This window comes from Symphalangus syndactylus, chromosome 15, assembly GCF_028878055.3.
Source record: "Symphalangus syndactylus isolate Jambi chromosome 15, NHGRI_mSymSyn1-v2.1_pri, whole genome shotgun sequence".
Classification (NCBI taxonomy): domain Eukaryota; kingdom Metazoa; phylum Chordata; class Mammalia; order Primates; family Hylobatidae; genus Symphalangus; species Symphalangus syndactylus.
This window is the reverse complement of record NC_072437.2, coordinates 13,059,806-13,074,491: the sequence shown is the minus strand read 5'-3', so window position 1 is coordinate 13,074,491 and position 14,686 is coordinate 13,059,806. Positions and strand designations below refer to the sequence as shown.

Here is a 14,686-nt window from a genome sequence, read left to right as displayed (position 1 = left end):
ATTAGCTAGGTATGCTGAGTGAAATAAGCAACAGATCATAACGTCATAGCTCTAGGAACCATGTTATCATCGTTTCCTCTCAGAAGCCTCATCAGGTCTTCTCTCTCCGTCTCTGGGAGAATAGGCAAAACCATCCATGTGTCCAATGGGTGATCGGGTCATTTTGATTTATTTTCTAAACATTTCTCTTATTTTTCTCCATTTGCTTTCTATAGAAGTCTGCCTCAATTGAGGCTTCATTATCTCTTGCTTGGACCATCACAGAAGGAGTCTCTCTGTTGTTCATCTTCTCATTTGATCTGTCCTCCAGTTGTGCCTATCAGGAATTGTCTGTCTCTCTCTGCTTCTCTTGTTCTCTCTTCACTTTTTTCCTCCTTGCTGAAACTCTTCCTTCCCTTTTTCTCTTCTTCCTCTGATAACACACATTGTTCTTATTTTAAAATTGACAAATGCATATTTTAAAACTTTGGAAGTGATGAAAAGAATAAAACAACTGTGTATCTACAATCTTTCCAATCCTTTACCTTGCTGTATTACATAGAATATTTTTATGCAAGCTGTATAAGTCATTGTGCATTTTTTTTCTACTTGACTGAACCATTTATCCATGGGCGTTAGAGTGAACTTTCTATACAAATTTTGTCATATTAATGTCATGCTTGAAAAACTTAAAAATGGGGATCATAGTAGAGTTGCTGTAAGGATTACCTGAGATTTTTCATGTCACATGCTTGGTTCAGTGCCTAGCACATAGAAATAACAGGAAAATTTGGGCTACTGTGAATAACAATAGTTAATGGTATCTCACTGCTTCAACCTAAACAATAAAATCGAAAGGTCTCTCCTCTCTCTCCAGGTTCACTGCTCAATGTTCCTGCAATCCTGAAGCATTGGCTCTTCCCAGAGCATCCTAGCCTGTATCACTAGCCAAGCTACTGTTTCTTCCTAAAATGTCCTCCACCAATTCCTCTACATACGTCTCATTTATCCTTCAAATGCGGTTCAAGTGAAACTCCCCACATGAAGCTTGTACTCATACCCCTGGGCTATTAGCATTTTGCTTAACTCTTAATTATAGCAATTATTCTTATTTTTCTTTTAATCACAATTGCTCATTTTAATTTCAATTCTTACTTATCTGTCAATTTAAAGGCATAAACTATACATTCTTAGTTTTGCATTCCCAATATGTAGCAGAGTGCCTGGACAAAATACTTAATGAGCATTTATTGCATGAATAAACTCAGTATACCTATTTATTTAATTAAAAATAATCTCAAATAATATACACTTCAATCTTCAGTTTCTTTTAAAGAAATGAACAAGATATCCTTATAATGATGCTTACAATATTCATTTCTTCTTAGGCATTCAAAGGTAAACTTCACCTTCGCCTAGGTAGAATATAAAAAAAAACTGAATTAATGAGGTCTTCAGCTCTGACATTTTTATTGTATGATATTTTCTTTTTTCATATAAGATATCTCACTGGTAGACTAATCATTTATTGAAATATACGTTTCCAATATTACATTCTATAACAAAAGGAGTTTACAATAAGATTATAAAAATAGAAATCTAGAAGTCCTTTAGATCAACATTTTAGAATGCTAATAATCAGAATATATTTAACAATGTTAGGTAAATAAGAAGCTCTTCCAAAGTTGCTCAGAAACTGGTTTGCTGATTTACAACTAAAGTCATCGCAGAAAAAAAAAATGGAAGCAGTTCATTCAGGCCAATAAATGAACTCTTCTTTTTGTCTGGCACAATTAATATTCTTTCTTTTTTCTCTCCTGTCCATCTTTTTAACAAGTTTTTACTCAAATTTATGAATAACATGCATCTATATTAAGATAAAATAATTCCACAGAGTATTTTACAAAATAACAAAAAAATCCTCCACCTCCCACGTTTCAAATTCTTCTTTCTCAAAGGCAAATATTTGCATATCTTTCAGGTGCTTTGTATTTAGCTGCATTTCCGAGAATAACATGCTTTATGCTCTTCTTGATTTTTCATTTTTTTAGCATTATCTGTAGATTCCCCTCAGGAAATGTGGAGATAAAACATTTATTCTCTTCCTCCCTCCAGCAAATATGCTTCCCACCAAACCCTCACCCATTCCTCCATAAATAGTAACTTTGATACTTGCTGTTCCATTTACAGTATTAGGATGACATAATGTAATTCTTAGTTCAACCATGTAGTAAAGTCCAATTTTCTATCCCTATACCACCTCGTTTTTTTTTTTCTACAGATGATACTTGTCTTGTTATTTTCCCTCTTCTAACTAATTCAACCCAAATGCATTGCCAGTTCTTTCAGTTGCATCAAGTGTTCTATCAATCAGTTCTTTTCTGAAGAAATATCTCCTGCAGCCTCCCACCACCTGGACTGGTTGCTGTCATGCCTGATGAGTCTCTACCACTCTGTGCACTGCAGTGCTGGATCCCCTGTTCCCTGTATCCTGTGCCTCATCCCCTTCTTTCTCCTTTTGAGGGTTTACAACCTCTAGTGTCTTCAGTTGGAAAAGCTCATGAGGGCGAATTTCCAAGATGCCATATGCCTTAAAATGTGTTTATTCTACGTCATATTTAATTGATTGTTTGGCTGGGTATGGAATTCTAATTTAGAAATGATAATTCTTCAGATTTATTCAGGTACTGGTCCTATGTTTGGCTGTTGGACCTTCAGAACTTGTCCTTTAATTTTCTTACCTCTGCTGTTAATATTTCATATTACTTCATCCCTTAACTCTGCTTTCAGGAGAATTTGGTGAGTTTTCATTTGACATAATTTCACTGAATTTTGCTTTTTTCCCTAGGATTAAGTTCCAAGAGCTCCTTTGTGTTATCTGAATGTTGCTTTTTGAAGCAACTGTTCTTATTTTATAGTTACCATGTTTGTATTTTTCTCACTCTGAGATATTTGGGGTACCCTTATTTGTTGTGTTTCATTCCCTCCCTGAATAAATTCCCTCCATTTTCTCTGTGTTGCCACCTTTTGTGTTTGTTTGTCCCTTGTTCTTTTCATGGAAATACCATGCATTCCTAGTTGTCTGAACAAAATAAAAAGCACAGGAAGTCTGGGCACCTAAGGAGGGCTGTGGACTGTGAGCTGCACTGTGGGATGACATGCCTGAACTGTTAGGATGGAGAAACTTATTTTTGAGATGGAGTCTTGCTCTGTCACCAGACTGGAGTGCAGTGACGCAATCTCAGCTCACTGCAACTTCTGCCTCCTGGGTTCAAGTGATTCTCCTGCCTCAGCCTCCTGAATAGCTGGGACTACAGGCTCCCACCAACACGCCCAGCTAATTTTTTGTATTTTTAGTAGAGACAGGGTTTCACCATGTTGGCCAGGATGGTCTTGATCTCTTGACCTCGTGATCCACCTGCCTTGGCCTCCCAAAGTGCTGAGATTACAGGTATGAGCCACTGTGCCCGGCCAGCATGGAGAAACTTTTAAAATTCTGTCTTTAGGTTGATCAGACTCCACAGAAAAGTCTATCCAATATCCATCCAGGAAGCGGAAGGCCAGGGAGCAGGAGGGAGCAGCAGGATGGGGCTGGGGGAGTCTCAGCTTCAGGGTGGAGGTGTGCATTGAATCCTGGTGGTCAGAGTAGTCCCCTGCCCTGAACTCCTCCTACTGTTTCTCAGACCAACAACCTTTTCTATATCATCTCAAAAAGAAAAAGTTCCCTCCAGAAAGAAATATGCCCCCAGTCTCTGGATCAACTTGGAGTTAGGGAATGGGATTTGGGGACCTGACTGCCTCTTAAAACTGACTCCCACCCAGTCTTCCTTATTTTGCCCTTTCTTCCATTGTATCTCGTGTTGTCAGTCCCTGCGTCTGGATGGAAATCGGACTGACTGTTTCCTCTCTGCTGCTTCATACTACTTTTTCTAAGTTTCAGCAGACCTGTTAGCATGCATCAACTCTAATTTCTAAGAGGTTTTGATTATTGTTTCCTTACCTATTCTTTGATTCTTTTGGATTTATGCCATAAAACAATGTGTTTTTGGTTGGAACTGCCTAGAAAATTTTCCAGCTCGTTTTTCTACATCATTCTTCTGTGACTTGAATTCTGACAGATGCCTTTTCCTCTGCCAAATGCATTTCTGAATAAGCAAGGACATGCAGCCTTCTAAGGCCATTATTTCTTTGCCTTATATAGAGTCAGTGGGTCACATAAGCAGATCAATGACACCCTTGGGACCTGGGGGCACAGACTCCTCCAGCTGGGAGTGCTACCTACAGATGGTTTCACCCTGCATGCCTCCTGGACACTGCCCTTGATTGAAGTCAAAAGCCTTGACCTATTTCTCAGGCCCTGGGCAGCCTCCAAACGATGTAGGCGTCCCAAGTCTGGGCCCACTTGACTCAAGGCAAGGCATCTCTCAAGGGCCATCTCAGCTTCAGATTTTTTTCCCTCTACCAAATTTCTCCTTCTTCACCCCCTCATAGGTAGCATGCCTGAGAGTTCTCCGGCAAAAACCACCTGCACACAGATAACCTGCTGGGACAAATTTCCTAGGAAAGACTACCCACAGAAATGACCTTTTCCTTAGCATTGAAGAAACAATAAAAACATATTTCCAAATAAAAATAATTTCTCAAACAAGAACCTCCTTGCACAAACAAGTACAATTGCACAAATTAGCATTAGGAAAAAACAAAAGCAAATTTTCCGGGTAGTGAAATGTTATTCTGATATATTTTGCTTATAAGCTGTTCTATTTGAAATCTCTAGTGAATCATTACCTGCTGTTTGACATTACAGTACCAACCTCACAGAGAGTTTTTATGAGAATCAAATAATACACATGGGCCAGGCGCCATGGCTCACGCCTGTAATCCCAGCACTTTGGGAGGTTGAGGCGGGCAGATCACGAGGTCAGGAGATCAAGACCCTCCTGGCTAACATGGTGAAACCCCTTCTCTACTAAAAATACAAAAAATTAGCCGGGCGTGGTGGCGGGCGCCTGTAGTCCCAGCTGCTTGGGATGCTGAGGCAGGAGAATGGCGTGAACCCGGGAGGCGGAGCTTGCAGTGAGCCAGGATAGCGCCACTGCACTCCAGCCTGGGCGACAGAGCGAGACTCCGTCTCAAAAAAAAATAATACACATAAATTGTTTAGACCAATGCATGGCAGGTAAGAAAATCTCACATAATATTAATTACTCATGTTGTAAGTAGAGATAAATAGTAAAATCAGAATTTATTATCAGGAGAATTCCTACCTAGAGGAATCAGACAAGAGAAAGAAGGGCATTCAATTTGACTTATTGGAAAAGAATCAAATTATTCTTTGTTGCAGATGATATGATTTTGTTTGTTTTTAAATTTATTTTTATTTTTCTTATATTAACTATCATCCAGCCCCAAATGTCATAATTTTATATATGGGAAAAACTAAAAACTCCACCAAAAAACTGTTAGAACTAATAAACAAATTCAGTAAAGTTACAGGATGCAAAATCAACATACAAAAATTGGTAACATTTCTATACGTCAACAGTGAAAAATCTGAAAAAGAAATCAAAGTAATCCCATTTACAATAGCTACAAATAAAAGAAAATACCTATGAATTAACCAAAAAAGTGAACGATCTCTACAGTAAAAACTATGCAACATTGATGAAAGAAATTAAAGAGGACACAAAAAAATGGAAAGATATTCCATGTTCATGGATTGGAGAATCAGTATTGTTAAAATGTCCATACTACCCAAAGCAAGCTACAGATTCAATGCAATCAATATAAAAAAATTAGGTTGGTGCAAAAGTAATTACAGTAATACCAATAATGTTCTTCACAGAAATAGAACAAATAATTCTAAAATTTATATGGAACCACAAAAGGCCCAGAATAGCCAAAGTTATCCTTAGCAAAAAGAACAAAACTAGAAGAATAACATTATCTGACTTCAAATTGTACTGCAGAGGTACAGTAACCACAACAGCATGATATTGACATAAAAACAGACACATAGACCAATGGAACAGAATAGAGAACCCAGAAACAAATCCACACATCTGCAGTGAAGTCATTTTCGACAAAGGTGGCAAGTATATATGACGGGGGAAAGGACAGTCTCTTCAATAAATGGTGCCAGGAAAACTAGATACCCATATGCAGAAGAATGAAACTAGACTCCTATTTCTTGCCATATATGAAAATCAAATTAAAGTGTTTTAAAGACTTAAGGGGCCAGATGTTGTGGCTCACACCTGTAACCCTAGCACTTTGGGAGTCCAAGGCAGATGGATCACTTGAGGCCAGGAGTGCGAGACCACCCTGGCCAACATGGTGAAACCTCATCTCTACTAAAAATGCAAAAATTAGCTGGGTGTGGTGGCACGAACCTGTAATCCTAGCTACGGGGGAGGCTGAGGCAGGAGAATCGCTTGAACCCAGGAGGCAGAGGTTGCAATGAGTCGAGATTGTGCCACTGCACTCCAGCGTGGGTGACAGAGCAAGACTGTCTCAAAAAAAAGATGACTTAAAGACTTCAATCTAATAACTTAAACTATGAAATTACTAAAAGAAAACGCTAGGGAAAGTCTCCAAGATGTTGCTCTCGGCAAAAATTTCTCGAGTAATACCCTACAAGCACAGGCAACCAAAGCAAAAATGGACATAATGGGATCACGCCAAGTTAAAACGTTTCTGCATAGCAAAGAAAATAAACAACAAAATGAAGAGACAGCCTGCAGAATGGAAGAACACATTTGAAAAATACTCATTTGGAAAGGGCTTAATAAGCAGAATATATAAGGGGCTGAAACAATTCCATAGGAAAAAATCTAATAATTCAATTTAAAAATTGGCAAGAGATCTGAATAGACATTTGTCAAAAGGAGACATACAAATGGCAAACAGGTGTATAAAAAAGTGCTCAACACGACTGATCATCAGAGAAATGCAAATGAAAGCTACAATGAAATATTGTCTCACCACAGTTAAAATGGCTTTTATCCAAAAGACAGGCAATAACAAATGCTGGTGAGGTTGTGGGGAAAAGGGAACACTGCTCGTGGGAATGAAAAGTAGTACAGTTACTATGGAGAAAAGTATGGAGGTTCCTCAGAAAACTAAAAATAGGCCGGGTGCGGTGGCTCACGCATGTAATCCCAGCACTTTGGCAGGCTGAGGCGGACAGATCACGAGGTCACAAGATCGAGACCATCCTGGTTTACACGGTGAAACCCTGTCTCTACTAAAAATACAAAAAAAAATTAGCCGTGTGTGGTAGCGGGCACCTGTAGTCCCAGCTACTCGGGAGGCTGAGGCAGGAGAATGGTGTGAACCTGGGAGGCGGAGCTTGCAATGAGCCAAGATCATGCCACTGCACTCCACCCTGGGTGACAGAGCGAGACTCCATCTCAAAAAAAAAAAAACAAAAATAGAGCTACGGTATGATCCATCAATCCTAGTGCTAGTTATATGCCCACAGAAAGGAGATCAGGATACGGAAGAGATACCTGCACTCCTACGTTTATTGTGGCACTATTCGCAATAGCCAAGATTTGGAAGCAACCTAAGCGTCCATTGACAGATGAATGGGTAGAGAAAATGTGGTACATATACACAATGGAGTACTATTCAGCCATAAAAAAGAATGAGATCCTGGTCATTTACAACAACATAGATGGAACTAGAGGTCATTATGTTAAATGAAATAAGCCAGGCACAGAAAGACAAACTTTGTATGTTCTCGCCTATTTGTGAGAGCTAAAAAATTAAAACGATTGAACTCATGGAGATAGAAAATAGAATAATCGTTACTATAGGCTGGGAAGGGTAGTGGGGGGTTGGTAGTGGGGATGGCTAATGAGTGCAAAAATATAGTTAGAATGAATAAGATCTAGTATTTGTTAATACAACAGGGTAACTACAGTCAACAATGATGTATTGTACAGTTTAACTAGAAGAGTATAATTGGATTGTTTGTAACATAAAGAATAAATGCTTGAGGGGGTGGGTACCCCATTTACCCTAATGTGTTTATTACACATCGTATGCCTGTATCAAGATATCTCAATAATGTTATACCTATTATGTACCCACAAAAGTTAAAAATGTTTTGAAAATTAAAAAATAACACAGCAGAAAAGTATTTTCTGAGTTCTGGAGGCTGGAAGTCTGAGATCCAGGTGTGGGCAGGGCTATGCTCCCTCTGGGGCTCAAGGGGGGATGCTTCCTGGGCCCTTCTCAGTCACTGGTAGCTGCCACCCATTCCTGGAACTTCTTGGCTGGCAGGCATCACTCCAGCTGCTGCTTCTGTGCCCACGTGGCCTTCCCTGTGTGTCTCGGTGTCTTTGCTGTTCTTATAACACACCAGCATATTGGATCCCAGGCCAACCAGTCTAGTATGGCCTCATTTTAACTTAGTGAATTACATGTACAAAGACTCTATTTTCAAATAAGCTCATATTTTGAGGATACCCCATTTGGCCTGATGAGATTATTATGCATTATATGCCTGTATCAAAATATGTACCCCATAAATATATACACCTACTATGTATCCACAAAACTTTAAAAATAAAATATAGAAAAGAATTTATTATTAGGAGGGGCTTTAAAGAACATCTATTTTAAATCTTTTTTTGTTTTCCAATTAGTCAAAGCCACTTACCAAAAAGTCCTTATTTTTCACAGCTCAAAACAATTATTCAAGTATAGGCATTACAAACACTATCTAAGCACAAGAAAGTCAATAAAGTTCCTTTATGCTAAGGAAATCTTAAGGAATCTAAGGGATAAATATTTTCCTTATATCTAAGGAATAAATATTTTCTAAGGAAATCCTTAGAATAAAACATGGCATTATTTAAGTACGATCTTTATCTCAGTAATTTACATTTTGACATAGAGTCCAAGAATATATGAGACAAAATTTTCAAATGTTTAAATTAGTAATGCACTTTAAAATTAAAAAATAATTCTGATTGCTAAAGCTTAGAAAACAGTAACATAGTCTTTTTCATCTGAAAAAAGAAACTACTGCAATTTCTTTTCTCAATCTTTTTTATTAACGTGAACATGCATATATATACACACACACTACATGCATATAATTTGTGAATCTCATATATAAAAATATATTTAATGTGAAATTGTAGCTACTTTGCTGTTCTTTGACTTTCCAGTATTTATTTTACATCTGGCATGTATATTATCAAGTGAGATTATATAAAAATATATACAGTTATAGTTTTAGAAAGAGCAATTTTTAAGTATTTTAACCATCTAGGATAGTTTATATGGCGTGAAATTTGTAAAGCATTGTGGATAATGTTTCCTAAAGGTAATTTTCAAAGTTTTTCAATTTCTTTCATGTTTATTAATCTGTCATGGTTACTTTGCATCAATTTTGATAGTTCATATTCTCTAAAAATAGCTTGTTTATAGGATTAGATTATTATAGAGTTGTGTATAATATTGTCTCATTTTAAAACCCTTAATTTGTCTAGATTCTCTTTCTCATTGTTACCATTTTATTTCTATTTTCTTTATTTTCATCCTTGATTACACTTGAAAGGTTTTTTAGTTTTATTTGTATTATCAAAGATATAACTCTTGAACATATCAGTACTTATTCTGTTTGTTAGTGCATTGGTATCTTTATGTGAATTCTTCATCTTTTAATTTTCTTTTACTATTCTCTTTGTAACAATATTGAATTGAATGCCACTTTACTCAGTTAAATTGAGTAAAATATTCTTAAAAATAAAACGCTTACTGCTCTAAATGTATTCTTAAAAATAAAACACTTACTGATCTAAATTTCCATTTGATAATAGCTTTAGCCAATTCTCTTATGCACATATTTTGTAATTGCATTTTATATTATCTTTTGTACTTAAATTACTTGAGTGCTTTTGTGCTGTGTTTTGTTTTAGTTTTAATTGTTTGATATATTTTATAGAGTACTTTTATAACTTATTTTTCATTATATTAAGTTCAACAATGCGATCTTTAGAAAGTTTTTTTTAATTGTTTTCCTTGTGTCTTACTATATAGACTTTTTTTTTTTTGCAAATATTAGCATTGGATAACCATGCTTAATCGCTATTTTAATGTATTTTTCTCTATTTAAAAGTCATCACGAGACGTGTATTTTACAAATGCTTCTAATTATTTTGCTTTAAATATTTTGTTATTATGTCTGTAGGCACAGAAAGTTAATAAACACGTTTCACTAGACATTCATCACTAAACTAGGAAAAATATGACATTCTTTGTCGTTATAAAGTGCAATTATCGGTTTATATTTGTTGAGGTTTGTGTTGTTTCATTGTGATTTTGAATGTATTTTGTTTGGCTTTCTAGTAATCTCTATACCTATTAGCACGCTTGTCTGATATATCTTTGTCCATTATTTTAATTTTTTTACTTTTTTCCATAATTTTTCTTTATACTTTTCTCTGTATTACATTCTTTAAGAGTTTCACAATGATTGAAAAGGAGAACCCAGCTCACTTGCTCTTACTGTCAGCTCTGAGTGCTTGTCCCTACTTTCATCATTGTCTAATAACATTTTTAAATATCTGAAAATGTGTCTTTACCATTCCTTTTGTTTTCTGTCATTTGCAATATGAGCACATTTATTTATTTATTTATGCTGTGTGTGTGTGTGTGTGTCGGTTTGTTTTGAGACAGGGTCTGGCTCTGTCACCCAGGCTGGACTGCAGTGGCACGATCTTGGCTCACACTGCAGCCTTTAGCTTCCAGGCTCAAGTGATCCTCCTGCCTCAACCTCTCTCAGGTAGCTGGGCCTACAGGTGAATGCCACCACGCCTGGCTAATTTTGTATTTTTTGTAGAAGTGGGGTCTATGTTGCCCAGGTTGGTCTCAAACTTCCGGGCTCAAGTGATCTGCCCACCTTGGCCTCACAAAGTGCTGCGATTGCAGGTGTAAGTCACCACACTTGGCCCTATGTGACCATATTTAAATGCGTATTTTTTCATAATTTGTGAAATTCATGCTGTTATTAATTCTATTAGAACTTATCCTTTAAAAAATCGCACACACTTGAACCTGTATTTGTCTACTTAATGAAGATCATTAATGAGAAAATTGACAAAGTTTTACTTTCTTAAATCCCTCACTATTTTTTGGCTACAATCGGACATTTCAAATCTATTTATTTTCAAATTATTAACATTTCATATATTCCCTCCATCCCATTTTGTTTTATTTCTGTCTTATTTGGGGGTGATTGGGTTGTATTGAACGGAAATTCACTGGAGCTAATTTAGGCAAACAAAATAAAAACGGGTGATGGGAGGAATATTAGAAACATCCAAGTCTATTTTATGAAATCCAAGGGCAGAGTTATTTTTGCTCCAACATGAAGAGCAAAATTAAGGTATTGTATGGCCATGAGAAGGGAGTGCTCCACCTGGGTGGAGAGGCATGATTCATCCCTGCTTCTTGCCATGTGCCTCCCCCGCCATCTCCCACTTGGCAGGCAAGGCCTTGCTGCTTTCCGTCCATATGCGCCATACATCAGGGATGACTGGAATTGCTGGGTCCCAGTGACACACCCCTGGGGGAACAAGTCCAGTTGGCTTGTTTCTCTTGTCCATGCCAGTCCAACCCTCCATGCCAGGGAGGGATTCTCGCAGCTGGCAGTGCACATGTTGGTCTACTCTCTTTGAACGAGAAATCTGAACATTAAAAAGTTAGGAAACAACAGATGCTGGAGAGGATGTGGAGAAATAGGAACGCTTTTATTTTGTTGGTGGGAATGTAAATTAGTTCAACCATTGTGAAAGATAGGGTGGCTATTCCTTAAGGATCTAGAACTAGAAATACCATTTGATCCAGCAATCCCATTACTGGGTATATACCCAAAGGTTTATAAATCATGCTGCTTTAAAGACACATGCACATGTATGTTTATTGCGGCACTGTTCACAATAGCAAAGACGTAGAACCAACCCAAATGCCCATCAGTGATAGGCTGGATAAAGAAAATGTGGCACATATACACCATGGAATACTATGCAGCCATAAAAAAGGATGAGTTCATGTCCTTTGCAGGGACATAGATGAAGCTGGAAACCATCATTCACAGCAAACTAACACAGGACCAGAAAACCAAACAATGCATGTTCTCACTCATAAGTGGAAGCTGAACAATGAGAACACATGGACGCAGGGAGGGGAGCATCACACACTGGGGCCTGTAGAGGGGAGGGGGGCTGGGGGAGGGATAGCATTAGGAGAAATACCTAATGTAGATGACGGGTTGATGGGTGCAGCAAACCACCATGGCACGTGTATATCTATGTAACAAACCTGCACGTTCTGCACATGTACCCCAGAACTTAAAAGTGTAATAAAAAAAAAAAGAGAAATCTGACATCCATGTTTTTCTTCTCAAATATATTTCTCCCTGTTGTAGCTGGTAGGATATTTTATTTATTCACAAAATTCAAGAATGTTAGAAGTTGATCTAATTTCCTCAATTTTGCCTAGATGGAGAAAAGCATTTTAATGCGCTGATGGAAAGGTGGTTCCTGTTGCTTTGTTTCCTCCTTCAGTTTTGCTTTGTGCATTTCAGTTTATTACATTCCCTCTGATCATTTTTGTATTCTCAGTCTCTGCCTTGGACTTAGTCTCTGTTTTCCGGAGAGCTCTTCAAGATTGTCCTCCACGTTGCTTTTCTAGGTCTCTATGGCGGAAACTGTACGTGTATAACATATTTGCATGTTTTCCTTTTGCAGTTTTTTCCCATTGCATTGTAATATTTTCTTTTTCTATCTAAATTCATTTTCATGTTTTCCTGCATCCTAGCTAAATTCCATTTCACTCTTCTTCCCTGGTTTAAAGGGCCTATTTGTCCTCAAATTGTATTGAGAGCAGATGCTATCTAAAATTTCTCCTGTAGTAATTTGTCTCAAATATATGCTATTATTTTGTTTCTCAATTCTTGTTTTCTTTATGTCAAGTATATTTTATTAGCACCCATATTTCATTTTCTGTGTTTTATAGGTTACATTGAGTCTCCAAAAAAATATATGTTAAAGTCTCAACCCCAAATACCTCAGAATGGGACCTTATTTGGAAATAGGGTCTTTACAGAGATAACCAAGTAAGAATGAGGTCATTAGGGGTTCCTTAATCCAGTAAGACATATGTCCTAATAAAAAGAAAAGATGTGGACACAACGACAGGGAAACAGAGGGAAGATGGTGTCAGAGATATACAGAGAAGGCCGTGTGACAGCTGAGGATTAGAGCAATGCAACTACAGGCCAAGGAGTGCCAAAGATTGCAGACCACCTCCAGAGGCTGAGAGGCCTCCAGAGCAGATGCCCCTCACAGCCTCGGGAAACCTATCCTGCCCACATCTTGACCTCAGGCTTCTAGCCCTCCAGAACTATAAGAAAATACATGTCTACTTGGTTAATCTATCTAGTTTGTGGCACTCTGTTACAGTGGTGCTGGGAAACGAATATACTGCATATTCCTCTTACAACAGAGATGTTTATCTATTTTCCTCCAGGACAGTGTGCGTTATTCCCCCCTCCCTCCCGCCTCCCTGCATGCCTCTTTCTCTCTTTCTATTTTTGACACCTCACTTCCCCTGTGGATACTATTCAGAGTGGTAAGAGATCTAGTGTTCTGGGTTATCCTACTCCAGTTAGTTCTCTTCCTCCGAGTTTCTGTCTGTGTTACATTTGATAATTGGAGATGATGGGGTCTTATTTGTACTATACCACCAATATTGATGTCCTATATTGTCCTCTTTCTCCAATAACTCTTTTGTTTGACTAGCATAAAACTTTAAATACTTTTTCAGATGGGATATATGAAACATAAACTTTCCACCATGTATATATTTAATTTTTTTAAAAAATTAGCTTTTAAAAAACTAAGATCTCTTATTCAAAAGATATTTTGCCTGGGTATAGGATTCCAGATTCACAATCTCCTTTTGCATTTCACTATAAGCAGCAAGAATCAATCAGGTTATACCTTCAACACTTTGCTGAGCAGTCTCCTCAGCTAAGTAGCCGAGTTTATCACTTACAATGTCCACTTCTTTCTGGAGTTTCATTTACCTGTGGCCAACCACAGTCCAAAAATATTAGATGCAAAATTCCAGAAATAAACAATCCATGAGTTCTAAACTGCATGCTGTTCTGAGTAGTGTGAAAAAAGATCTTATGCCATCCTGCTCCATTTTGGCCAGAAAGTGAATCATCCATTAGTCCAGCATGTCCACACTGTATATACCACCCTCCTGTTAGTCACTTAGTAGCTGTTTTGGTTATCAGACTGAAAAAATATAGTATACATAGGGCTTGGTACTAACTATACATAGCGTTTGATGGGGTTTAGTATCCACCGGGGGATGCTGTAAAGCATCCCACACAGATGAGAGGGGACTACTGTATCTATGAACTGCCGTTCAAGGCAATCTGGACTTTTTCTATTATGCTCCACCAAATTTTTCCAACTTTATCACTGTCTGGTTTCAACACCACTTGCACATTTTCTATTTTTTTTTTATTTTTGAGACAGAGTCTCGCCCTGTCGCCAAGCTGGAGTGCAGTGGCATGATCACGGCTCACAGCAACCTCTGCCTCCTGGGTTCAAGCGATTCTCTTGCCTCAGCCTCCTGAGTAGCTGGGACTACAGGTGCATGCCACCACGCCCAG

General features: G+C 37.8%; 1 protein-coding gene across 2 annotated transcripts in view; it reads right to left on the bottom strand.

Annotated features, from left to right (window-relative positions):
- NALF1 (NALCN channel auxiliary factor 1) overlaps window positions 1-14,686 on the bottom strand; it is a 713,496-nt gene that overhangs the window by 2,508 nt on the left and 696,302 nt on the right. The window contains exon 3 of one of the 2 annotated variants that reach the window (XM_063618644.1): window positions 1,349-1,394. The exons of the other annotated variant lie outside the window; for it this stretch is intronic. Coding sequence (XP_063474714.1) covers window positions 1,372-1,394 — 23 coding nt within the window. The 3' untranslated portion in view covers window positions 1,349-1,371. The remainder of the gene's footprint in view (window positions 1-1,348; window positions 1,395-14,686) is intronic. 2 annotated transcript variants of the gene reach the window in all.